The sequence below is a fragment of the Choristoneura fumiferana genome, chromosome 18, assembly GCF_025370935.1.
Source record: "Choristoneura fumiferana chromosome 18, NRCan_CFum_1, whole genome shotgun sequence".
Taxonomy (NCBI): domain Eukaryota; kingdom Metazoa; phylum Arthropoda; class Insecta; order Lepidoptera; family Tortricidae; genus Choristoneura; species Choristoneura fumiferana.
The window spans coordinates 1,893,064-1,906,106 of record NC_133489.1 but is presented as its reverse complement, the minus strand read 5'-3'; the positions used below and the strand labels follow the sequence as shown (position 1 = coordinate 1,906,106).

Here is a 13,043-nt window from a genome sequence, read left to right as displayed (position 1 = left end):
AGGGGGGCTTATCTTTGTTCATCATCTATACTCTATTCTTGGGTCTTTTAATAAGAGAAAATAATCGCAACGTAGATCGTAGGTACTCGTCAAACTGAATTACATTAGTTCAGCGACTTTTGAAAATAAGTAACGCTCTTACCTATCACGCTACAAACTACAAACATCAAAAACTTTACGTTGCTTCTTCATAAACTTCAAAGTGTAACGGATTAACTGAACTATGTCGTTCAGTTGGACGGGTATGACCTGTTTCAATTTGCTTCTGTTAAGCCGTTTCCACCAGAGATGTCTGAGGATGTGCTGCGAGGAAGTATTTTTCATGCACCAATAGAAACGCTTCATTTACCTCGCCTCGCACAGCACAGCTCTAGTGGAAACAGCTGAGCGCACCGAGGATAGGATACGTATAAATAATCGCTTCTGGTTCATGAAAGACATCCTCGGATATCTCTCGTGACGCAGCGTCCGGTATACTGTTTCTCAGGATTACTAATGTATGGCCAAAAAACTTTTCCCAAAGTACCACATCCCAAAATATTTTACTCAAATTAACGTTTGGCAAAAAGTCATATGCTAAAACAAAATATCGCAATTTTACATTTAGTATTTTTTTTTGGCAAATTATTGTTTAAAAAATAATTACTTAGTCCTGTTTCATATTATCAAGTATTATTTAGTCAAATGTATCGTTTGGCATAAAGCACTCAAAATATTGCATGACATAATAACCTACTTTTCTGGTAGCAGTTCGTTTCTGCGGGGGACGCAGTTGTAAGCTAACCTAACCTACTTTTCTGGTAGCAGTTGGTTTCTGTGGTTGGTTCGTGTGCAGTGTCATTTTGAACAAACATTTTTTTGGAATATAATATTAGCCAAAAGAAAACGTTTGCTTAATAAACGTTTGTCGTAATAAAACTTGACAATGTAAAATTATGCCAAATGATAATTAGACCAAATGAATAAACTGCGATAAGTTTTTTGGGAAGTGAAATTTGGCGAAAAATATTCTCAAAATGCTTTATATTACCCATTGACAAGCGCTTTGGTGGCCTCTTCCGCCGCATACGCAGCGTCCGCCAACGGTTTTACTTCCACAGCGGTGGCGGCGGCGCGCTGGGCGCGGTGGGCGGGGGAGTCCGGCGCGAGCGCGCGTCGCACTCGCTCGGCCTTCTGTTGCTGCGCGAGCGCGGCCTTGCCGGCGGTGACGGCCGCTGAGATGTTCTGGGGGGACGGGGTGTGCGGCCAGGGGGCGGAGGGCTTGCCTGGGGAGAGTACGAAGAACTTTGTTTGTCCTCTGTTGTGATAAATGCTCTATTGTCGCCTGGCCCTACGAGTACGAAGTGTAAAATTCGAACTTCGTCTTTTGCCGTCCCCCCGACGCTTATATTATTTAATACGAGAGTGAGAGGGACGGTACGATACGAACTTCGATTATTGAATCACGTGGCTACTACCCTGGGCGATTATTATTCGAAAGTTTAAAACGCCTCATTTTTCTGGTCACATTTTTTGCTAATTGGCTGTAGATTTGGTTGTCATTTTCGATTGTTTGTTAGAGCTCCTGTATTTCTACCACACAACTAAAAACTGTATCAGAATATTCGGCCATTTTTATAGAAAAATGACCGGAAAAATTAGACGGTTGAAACGTTGGAATAATCGCTCGCCTAGACAAGCGTGCTTTTTGAATTTATTTTTGAATATTCAGTCACACTCTTTTTACACTACTTTGAACAGTCATTTTTATAATTCGTGTTGTCTTTGTCTATTGACAACCGGATGGCCCAGTGGTTAAAGAAACTGACTATGAAGCTTGACATCCCAAGGTTGATTCCCGGCCGGGGCAAATATTTGTATGAAAAATGCGTATTTTTGTTTTCGAATCTTGGGTGTTAATAAGTATGTAGGTATCTATTTAAGTATTTTAAATATCCATTGCCTATTACCCATACCCATAAATAAGTCCCATAACACGAGCTTTGCTTCATTTGGGATTAGGCCAATTGGTGATATATTTTTATCTAGAACATTTATTTTATTCTTATTACTTTAATGTACCAAGTAAATAATGGAGATAATAATGGAACTTAAAACTTTATTCGTCAATCAATCGGAACGACATTGCTATAAATAAAATGTAAATAACAACTCGAATAGCTCCACGTGTCTCAAATCGATGCAGGTTCAAGGCTAGACGGGTTCTCCAAAGAAAAAGTAAGACCGGTTTTACTAATATACAAAAAAACAAAATTCCGTAACATATAAAGCAATTAAAGCATCTCGGAACTTTACAATATTGTTTTGAGACCGCAGAAACGAATTGATACAATTATACATTTAGATTTGTGGCTAAAATAGTTTTTTAATAGAACGATAATGATGATGAAATAATTAATTATCGTTAATTGTTTATTAATAATTAAATAAAAACTGGGTTTTGGAATCACGATCATAACATTATCATAACATTATCATACATTATCAATAAAAAATAAATAATTCTTGCAGTTTTTTATGGCTTCCAAAAATATCATTTGAATGTTTTAAAAATTTATGTAAGTAATTGTTAAAAAACTTTTTTTTACCATTTTAATTATTAGACCTGTGTCAGGTAACTGGCGGGGTTGCGAAGACCATTTTAACCCCCGACGCAAAAAGAGGGGTGTTATAAGTTTGACCGCTACGTGTGTCTGTCTGTGGCACCGTAGCTCTCAAACGGGTGAACCGATTCGAATGCGTTTTTTTATTTCAAAGCAGGTTTTCTAGCAATAGTTCTTAGACATGTTAATCAAAACCGGTTTAGCCGTTTTTGAGATATTGAATATTGAAGTGACAAAGTCGGAGGTTTTCCACCTTTTTAGGGTTCCGGAGCTAAAATGGCAAAAACGGAACCCTTATAGTTTCGCCATGTCTGTCTGTCTTTCTGTCTCTCCGTCCGTTCGCGGCTTTGCTCAGGGACTATCAATGCTAGAAAGCTGTAATTTTGCACGGATATATATGTAAACTATGCCGACGAAATGGTACAATAAAAAACAAAAAAAACATTTTTTAGGGTACTTCCCATAGACGTAAAGTGGGGATGATTTTTTTTTCTTATCCGACCCTATAGTGCAGTGTATCGTTGGATAGGTCTTTTAAAACCATTATGGATTTGCTAAACAATTTTTCGATTCAGCGATTTGTTTGCGAAATATTCAACTTTAAAGTGCAAATTTTCATTAAATTTCGAGCGTCCCCCCCCTCTAAAATCTAAACCATGGAAAAAATTGAAAAAATTCAGGATGGTAGTAAGTATATCAAACTTTCAAGAAAAACTATAACGGTAAAGTTTTCTTGAGAATTATTAGTAGTTTAAGAGTAAATAGCAGCCTCAGGTATAAAATATACCTAAACTATGGAAGATTCCGTATAAAATACGAAATTCTTAGAAAAATATTACTTAATTTTTTCCTAATGGCTACGGAACCCTATTTTGGGCGTGTCCGACACGCCCTTGGCCGTTTTTTGGTTAGGTTAGTTTTTGTTTACCTATTTGAAGGTTTAGCTTAAAATCATTTCATCTCATTCGTCTTACGCACGCATCTTCCTAATGCGTTTCTGGCATTTAAAACTTAACACAATTAATTACACTTTCGACTGAGATTTTCCAATAATAGTCGACCAATGGGCCGCATAGATTTGCCGCATTACAACGGAACCATGCACTGCGTGTGGCCCAACACACACTTGGCCAGTTTTACTTTTTGGGATACATTATTTAAAACAGAGAATATTATCACGTATATATGTTCTGTCAGAAAGTTTCAGAAGTTCTGAAAACTTTTAGGGGTTTTTTTTTTATTTGACTGGATGGCAAACGAGCAAGTGGGTCTCCTGATGGTAAGAGATCACTACCGCCCATAAACATCTGCAACGCCAGGGGTATTGCAGACGCGTTGCCAACCTAGAGGCGTAAGATGGGATACCTCACGTGCCAGTAATTTCACCGGCTGTCTTACTCTCCACGCCGAAACACAACAATGCAAGCACTGCTGCTTCACGGCAGGATTAGCGAGCAAGATGGTGGTAGCAATCCGGGCGGACCTTGCACAAGGTCCTACCACCTGTATGGTCACCTGGGTGGTCAACTGGGAACTAAATTAATATAAATTTTACATTACCTTCCAACGGCCACTTCTGGTTGATGATCGGCTGCAAATTGGGCTGTATGGTCGTTAAATTGTGCACTGTATAGTTTCCGCTAGCTGTCAGATTGACCCCGCTGGCTTTTAGATTGTCTTTGCTAGTGGTCAGATTAGCCCCGCTAGTCGTCAGATTACCGCTTCTCGTAAGATTGCTTGCGCTGTCTGTCAGATTGCTGGTAAGGTCTGTAGATATGTTGGTGACGGGTATCGGCAAGGGAATGATGGTGCCGTTGTCATCATCATCGTCAAGGTCATTTGCAAGGTTGTATGAGACGGTAACGAGGAGTATCACGCTGAGGAAGACGCTGTGAAGGAACAGGAATATGAGTATTTTCGTTTTTTTTGCAAATGGTCTTAAATATAGGTTAGATAATTTTTAATGGTTGCTATTTTATAATTATATTTAGAATTGTTTTAATTATTTAAGTTTTCGTCATAGGCGGTGTGAAAAGTTGTATGAGTCACTCGGGCGGGAGCATAATTATTTTCATCTTCGGCGTTAACACTTGAATCCCGACGACCGGATGGCTGATTAGAGAATGACTCGAAGCTTAAGTTCGAATAGATATTGTATGAAAATACGAATTTTGTTCTCCATGTTTAATATGTATTTGTATGTATATCGTTTATCCATATACAAGCTTTGCTTAGTTTGGGACTTCAATCAAGTGTCCCTGATTTATTTACGCTAACTTAGCTCGCACAAGATTCTACCTCCCTATTTAGAGAGCCTTCGCTACATTCTGAATTCAATAAGTATACAACCCTCGCCGTAAATACGTCATTTTGCTTCCTTGAGACACAAATAACTATTTTTTCCCAGGACCCAACTATGAAAAAAATATCTTCCTTGTCCTCGATATATTATATTCTAGTCTAGTTGACTTACAGTATGGACACGCAAACGGCGCACTGGCAGTTGCGCAGGCGCTTACGGTACCGCCTCGACAGCGTGGACTCAAATACGTAGGTCGGCTGCACCAGCGGCGTACGCTCGCTGCTCATGCCGGCTTGCTCCATCGGGACCCTGCCCACAAGATTATTATTTTCATCACACTTGCTCGTAAACAGTGTCGTAACTAGGGTTGCCAGATAGACGCAGACATTTAATTTCCGGACGGTATTTGACAACTCCTGAATTTGCCATATCTTAATATTATTATGAAAATATAGATATACAGACAGTGTTTAGCGAAGAGAAAACTTAAATCGGTTGAAAATTGGATTTATTGAGAATTTTTGAAAAATCTATATACCTGTCTCTTTCTCAAACGCTTTTCTCTATGCAGCAAGTATGGCGGTACTGAAGTGTGACGTCACATGCAAGTATGTCTTTCTCTGTCTTCTCTTGAATTTCAAACCCTCATAACTTTGTTATTTGTAAAGGTAGCTTAAAAATTGTTTCTTTATTCGATAACAGGCATTGTGTAGTTTTAATTTATAAAACATATACATAGTAGTCAAATACCATATTGGATCGGTAGACCAGGTAAATATCCGAAAATTTATAACTATTCTTGTAAATCGTATATTTTACTTACAAATATACCATATAAGAAGCCGCGGTGGCCAAATGGTTTGACCTATGGCCTCTCAAGCAGAGGATCGTGGGTTCAAACCCCGGGCTCGCACCTCTGAGTTTTTCGGAATTCATGTGCGAAATTACATTTGAAATTTACCACGAGCTTTACGGTGAAGGAAAACATCGTGAGGAAACCTGCACAAACCTGCGAAACAATTCAATGGTGTGTGTGAAGTTCCCAATCCGCACTGGGCCCGCGTGGGAACTACTGCCCAAGCCCTCTCATTCTGAGAGGAGGCCTGTGCCCAGCAGTGGGACGTATATAGGCTGGGTTTTTTTTTTTATACCATTATATCTATGGTGAAAACTTATTTACCTATCAACATAGCGCCGCGCACAGATGAGTTGAATTGACCTATCTGTACAGTGTTGTACACATCGAACGTAACATTCCTAACCTACTCTTAACTTATTAAAGCTTTATGTCACAGACACTTCCGGGGCTACGGGAAGAAATAAACCGGTTAGAATGTTCCCTAAGGGACTTCACTAGCAAATACGAATTATGTCAAAATCAAATTAGTGAACACATTTTGGCCGCGAACGAGCTTGTTGATTTATGTTCAATTAACGAACAGCGCTTCAATTCTTTATTAGCGCGCGAGAGCGCATTGCAAACTTAATTACATAAATGATAACAGTCGAAGTTACCCACCCGCAGCGCAGACTTCTGTGACATAACTGCAGTTAATGATGGAAATATCTGTAAGAATGTTAATAAAACCCTAGTATTTTCTGATAGGATACGAAAGGGATTGGGCAAATTATTGTATAATAATACTTATATCAAACAGCTGTGTCATAAATAACGTATGCCTAACGCCTCATTCAAACAAATTTTAGAGACTCCTTAACTTAAAAAATCTTTTTAATTTAAGATTAGAAGCTAAGGTTAATCAAGTTCATTATGCACAATTTCGAAAAACGCAGTGGTGCGAGCCGGGGTTCGAACTCACGACTCTCTGCTTGAGAGGCGATAGGTCAAAGCACTAGGCCACCACGGCTTTTTTACTAGGCCACCATGGCTTTTTTACTAGGCCACCACAGCTTTTTCACGGAAATCAGTAAAACGTAATTAAGGTGGCACGATTTCCATAGTAATTTATTAACACAATCATGTGCGCTTGAAAGAATAATTTGAAACTAAAATCACATCTGTTGACGTTTATTTTGTTCTTTATTTGAGGCATTTTTTATTTACCTAAAGAAAGCTTTTGATTAATAGCTTAATCTAGATGATTATTTTAGTTAATTTTTATCAATATGTGAGTGAACGGCGACAGTATCGTACGCCAACGGCTCGGTTAGTAGTGTGCGTTTCAGCTACGTTGTCAACTCGCTGACAATTCGATGCTAAGCGACGTTGCCAGATTTCGTTTGATTTTTCTGATCAAAATCACATAATTACCATTTTGAAGCGCGTTTCCCTTTTTTTAAAAATATTTTTGCTGGCCTTTTTGTACCTATGTACAAAGTCCGTCAATCAAAAGACTGAAGTGCAACGGACAAATGCATTGCCAATTCTTTGGATTTCCGACAGAAATTAGGAAGAAAATCACATAACATGAACGTATTAACAAATAAGTACGGAAAATTGCATTAACGGATTATAAATTAGTAGTGATAAAATCAGACAAAGGCTGCATGGCTTGTGGCTTTAGCTTTTTCCATAAAATAAAAGTAAAAAAACTTTTCAAGTGGAACCTTTTCATATTCAATTGCGCTGTGATTTCTTTGGCAAGTGTATGGGATGTCAACATGACATTACTAGCACATAGGTTCCACCCTGGTACGTGACTCAGTTTCCTTGACCGTAACTCAACGATTGTTTATTTATTTTTTACACTTTACATACTATGAGAAAATTAGTCATAATCATTATCCCTATACATACCTACACACACAGGCCTCCTCTCACAATGAGGGCTTGGGCGTTATTTTCAACGCAGGTCCAGTGTGAATTGAAATATAGCACACACCATTAATTATATAGCAGGTGTGTGTACGTTTCTTCACGATATTTTCCTTCAACGAAAAACACGTGAAAATATGAAATTAGACTTGTTTATTTTTATTTCAAATTTAATTGGTTGGGTAGTAATCGAAGGCTCTATTGAACAACAAATAAAAAAGTCCATCACTAAGTCAGTTTTTATTTATTTATTTACATCAGTCAATTAAATTAGCCCACATACAACCACTGCTGAGTGCCTCTTGCATTTTCACGCCACTTTTCCAGTCTTGTGCCAGTCTCGTACACAGCTATACCAGCCGACAATGTATGTTATGACAGTGTTTTTCACTCTGTAATTAAATATTTTATTATGAAAATAAAACATATTTTGAAGAAGCATATTTTGTCAAATGAACTTTTCTCTGAACTCTAAAATTACCGAGATATGAGGCTCAAAAGTTAGTCCGCTACCAAGGGGCTGGGGACTTGGAAAAAAAAAACAGTAAAAAAATCTGTCCTAAACACCTACGGTCATGGAAACTGAGACTTTAGGCCTCCCCCATATTTTCCCGTGTTGCCAATACTCGCCACGTTTGATAAGCGGGTTGGCGAGCGTAGTAAGTATATGATGTGAGGTTGCTTGGAAAACGCTGCTGCCCATCTTCTGATAATATCCCTCAGCCGATTCCTACGGTACCCACGGGGGTGGTGGAAGTTGTATGTTGTACTCAGCCTCTACTGTACTTACTTTTTAATTTCCTTATAATGCGTCTTTTTCGAGACCAGAGTATTGATGCTTTATGTATTTTTTTCGCAAAGTTCGTGGCTTCATAGTTTCCAATGTGAATTATAATTCAGTTCGATACTTGAAAATATAACTGCATTCACATTATAGATTATAGATAATGATAATCCCGCCAGTTTCGAGGACAAATTACGATAATTTAATTTAGGAAAAAATTACCCCATTAGTTTACAATGTCATGACAACCTATGACAACAAACGAACAAAAAATTATGACTTGACGAATTTGACATTTGACTCGATGTTTTTTTTTTATTTTATGGAAAAAGCCACAAGCTATGCAGCCTTTATCTGATTTTACCACTACTAATTTATAATCCGTTAATGCAATTTTCCGTACTTATTTGTTGATACGTTAATGTTATGTGATTTTCTTCCTAATTTCTGTCGGAAACCCAAAGAATTGGCAATACATTTGTTCGTTGCACTTCAGTCTTTTGACTGACGGACTTTGTACCTATGGCCAGCAAAAATATTAAAAAAAAAGTTAAACGAGCTTCAAAATGGTAATTATGTGATTTTGATCAGACAAATCAAATGAAATCTGGCAACGTCGCTTAGCATCGAATTGTCAGCGAGTTGACAACGTAGCTGAAACACACACTACTAAGCGAGCCGTTGGCGTACGATACTGTCGCCGTCCACTCACATATTGACAAAAAATATCTAAAATAATCATCTAGATTAAGCTATTACTCAACAGCTTCTTTAGGTAAATAAAAAATGCCTCAAATAAAGAACAAAATAAAAGTCAACAGATGTGATTTTAATTTCAAATTATTCTTTTTAGCGCACATGATTGTGTTACTTAATAAATAAATTAGTATGGAAATCGTTCCACCTCTTTAATATCGATATTTTATCACAATCCGTTGAAAAAGACCAGTTTATTTCTGTTTTAAAATCTTTTAATTTAAATTTCTTATTTATTGAACCCACCAGAGTCACAACCACTTTGACCACATGTATAGACAACATTTGCTTAACTTGTAAGTATTTAGAAAAAGCTGTTATCAGTGGAGTACGATCGGATCACAAAGCTCAAACAGTGAAGCTACCTCGGGCTAGGGGCGGTGTTAATCAAACCATAGAAATTAGGCCGTTGAACAAACAAAGACTTGACCGTCTCAAAACAAACATCGCGCAAAAAGTAAACAATTTAAAAGTAAATACTAAAAATCCAAACGAAAATTTCAAAATATTGTTAAATACTGTATGCGAGGAATACGATAATACGTGTAGTAAAAAACGTATTAAAATAGGAAACAAACTGTCATTCAATGAATGGGCTACACCCGGAATACGTAAGAGTAGGGACGCTTACTTATATGATCTTTATGATAAGAAATCGTGTACCACTGATGAACGTTTCCACCAGTATGTCAGGGATCATTCAAAATTAGGTATATGTAATAAAGCAAATGCAGCCCATGTAACTAATAAAATTAAGTCCTCTAATGATAAAATCAAAACAGTATGGAAAATTATATACTGAAACCGGTCCACTTAAGAACGCGGATATCATTAAATATTAACAACATTTTAGAAACGGACGCGGTTAAAGTAGCTAACGAGTTTAATACCTACTTCTCTAAAATCCTCGAAACGACAAAATGTCTCGCGTCTTCCTTAAAGTTAGCTGAATCGCTCTTAAAAGAAAATGTATCACGCATGTCTCTCCCTGTGACATTATAAGGACTTTTAGATTATTAAAACTAAAAAAACGGAAGACTTGTGGGGCTCAGTTAAGGTTCTATTCATTCCATTTTAGATGTTGTGGCTCCAACTTTAGCTTTTATTTTTAATAGCTGTATAGATGAAGGCGTATTTCCAGATTTGATGAAATATAGTAAAGTAGTTCCTATTTTTAAATCAGGTGATAAAGATAATCCCTCTGATTATCGTCCTGTGTCCATCCTATCAGCGTTTAGTAAAATATTCGAAAAAATAATGCTGACGCAAATGATCTCGCATTTTAATACCCATTAAATCATGCATCCACAACAGTTCGTATTCACAAAAGGCAGGTCTACTACAGACGCGGGTCATAGTTTAGTTAAATTCATATTGCAAGCTTGGGAGGAATCACATGACGCTATAGGTGTATTCTGGGACCTTTCAAAAGCTTTTGATTTTGTGGATCATGATACTCTAATTTGTAAGTTAAATTTTTATGGCATTCGTGGCCTCGCTTTGGAACTCATTAAATCTTCCACAAAGAACCTGCTCACACAAAGAACGCAAAAGTTTATAATAAAATTCCAAACAATATTACAAATAAAACGGATACAAAACTCAGATCTATTGTCAAGAAGACATTAATATCTAAGGCATATTATAAAGTTAATGATTATATCATGGACAGGGATATTTGGAAATAATTTCGATCCGCATTAGCGATCCCTTCAAATAGCGAACCTACTGTTTAAAATAAAGTTGTGTTAAATACTTGTGATGTATACATATCATTTAATAATATTGTAAACATAAACATAACTACGCTAGTAATATTATGTTTATGATTGTAAATCTGTTTAAAAAAATATATTATACCTCTGAGTTTCTTGCTGGGTTCTTCTCAACAAGTTTTTCCGAACCGGTGGTAGATTTTTTTGACATTCATAAGTGCTTGTTATAGCCTAAATTGAATAAAGATATTTTGACTTTGACTTTGAAAGAAAAACAAGCATATTTATTTCAACACCGTAGAAAACGGTATTCGTAAGGCATGATACTATGAGAGTTGAGTGAGACCTTAATCGAACGAAATAACGACTGACTTAAATGGAATACCTCTACGGTAACGGTTACGGCTGAAAGCAATGTTAAAGAGTCATTCGAAAGTAAAAGAAAAAAAAATAGGGTATTTTGGAACTAGAGTGTTTTGAGAACTATGCATTATGAGAATGAAGTATTACGCCACCTACAGGTGAACACAATTTGGGGTATTTTGACAAAGGTGTATTTTGGGACTAGTTCTCAGTGGTTCTCGTGTAAATCGAGAATGAGCCTTTTTGGAAATATGGTGTTTTAGGCCTAGTTTCTTATGAGAAGAGGGGCTTTCGAAATTAGAGTGTATTGACTAATAGTGCGTTTTGGGACTAGTGCATTCGCCACCGGAGAGAAATCCGGGACATTAAAGTGTAATTCCTGGAGACGGGACAAGACACGTAATTCCGGGACAATCCCGGATGTCCCGGCCATCTGGCAACCCTAGTCGTAACATGCAGGCTACCTTGATTGCAACCCCCCAAATAAAACCCTCGACCTTAATGTGCTTGTCATGAAACCCGTTCGTCATTCAATTTGTTGTTCAATCATTTTGTTTTCATGAAACCCAAGGTCGGTAAATGAATTTGATACTGCATGGCGTGCTGCTCGTGCTGGCGTGCAGGTGCGCGCACGTCGGACACATGCTGTGGAGGGGGGGTCAGGGAGCTGGCGCTGACAAGAGCGCAGACAGCGGTATCGCCAATTTTAGAAAATTGATTTTGAATTTTCGGAAATGAGGGTTCATACCTATCGAATAACTCTGAAACTACTGAATTTCGATCCCTGGAATACTGGCCAAAACATTGCAAATAACCTTTGAAGGAACAGGTCGATTACCCTCCCAGTCACATAGTGTAGGTATACGTGGCATTAATGTGCTATCAATAATATAATGTAAAACGTGACTCCTTCAACTTTTAGAATCATAACTAATACTAATTAAATAAGTAAATGGTAATTCTTAGAAAAAAAGTATGAAGACCATTTTTGTAGATGATTTTAAGATCTATAATTTTTGCCTCAGCTACTTTTTGATAAAACTTACCGTTATCGAAAAAAAAAACAAATAACCTCAAATTTTGAAATTTGACCCCGAATAACTTTTTGCACACATGGGATCAATAGATCAATAGGGACTTTTGACACTTTATTCCTAATGGTGGCCAAGGTCTCCACCAAAATTCAGCGTTGTCGGAATTTATGGAAATTGAAATGTCTATATTGAGCGGAGTAGAGGTTGTTCACATAATCTCGTATGTCAAGATGTTTCGGCAGAAACAGCCTTGGCAGACTTATATATTCCGGAAATAAAGATTCATACCTACCGACTGGAATTGGTTTCAAATTTTTCTCCCCATCGGTTTAGATTTTAGAAGGTGGGGGGGACGCTCGATTTTAATGAAAATTTGCACTTTAAAGTTGAATATTTCGCAAAAAAATCACCTATCCAACAATACCCCACACTATAGGGTTGGACGAGAGAAAAATTTTTTTTTTCACTTCTTTATTGAACCATTTTGTCGGCATAGTTTACATATATATCAGCATTAGCATTGATGACGCCAATAGACGTGTCTGTCAACTTGAAAGTTCGACTTTAGCGACATAATCATTTGATAGGAACTTGTTTAGAAATTGATAGACCACTTATTTTGCTGATGATACTAGGCATGCTTTTTTTTCTTTTTTACTTTTTATATTTTTTTTTTTTACCCGCGTATACTTAACCCGAGCGGCCTGGAA

At 37.3% G+C, this 13,043-nt stretch overlaps 1 protein-coding gene and 1 long non-coding RNA gene across 2 annotated transcripts in view; both read right to left on the bottom strand.

Annotated features, from left to right (window-relative positions):
• The window catches only part of LOC141438249 (salivary peroxidase/catechol oxidase-like), a 42,169-nt gene that overhangs the window by 24,856 nt on the left and 4,270 nt on the right, over positions 1-13,043 (bottom strand). The window contains exons 2-4 of the mRNA XM_074102045.1: positions 5,077-5,214; positions 4,164-4,492; positions 1,031-1,265 (exon numbers count right to left, since the gene is read on the bottom strand). Of these exons, the coding sequence (XP_073958146.1) occupies positions 1,031-1,265; positions 4,164-4,492; positions 5,077-5,207 (695 nt within the window). The 5' untranslated portion in view covers positions 5,208-5,214. The remainder of the gene's footprint in view (positions 1-1,030; positions 1,266-4,163; positions 4,493-5,076; positions 5,215-13,043) is intronic.
• On the bottom strand, positions 7,907-8,702 carry LOC141438086 (uncharacterized). Its single transcript, XR_012452450.1, has 2 exons — positions 8,472-8,702; positions 7,907-8,073 (listed from the first exon to the last, which is right to left on the bottom strand). It is a non-coding gene; the product is annotated as an uncharacterized lncRNA (long non-coding RNA).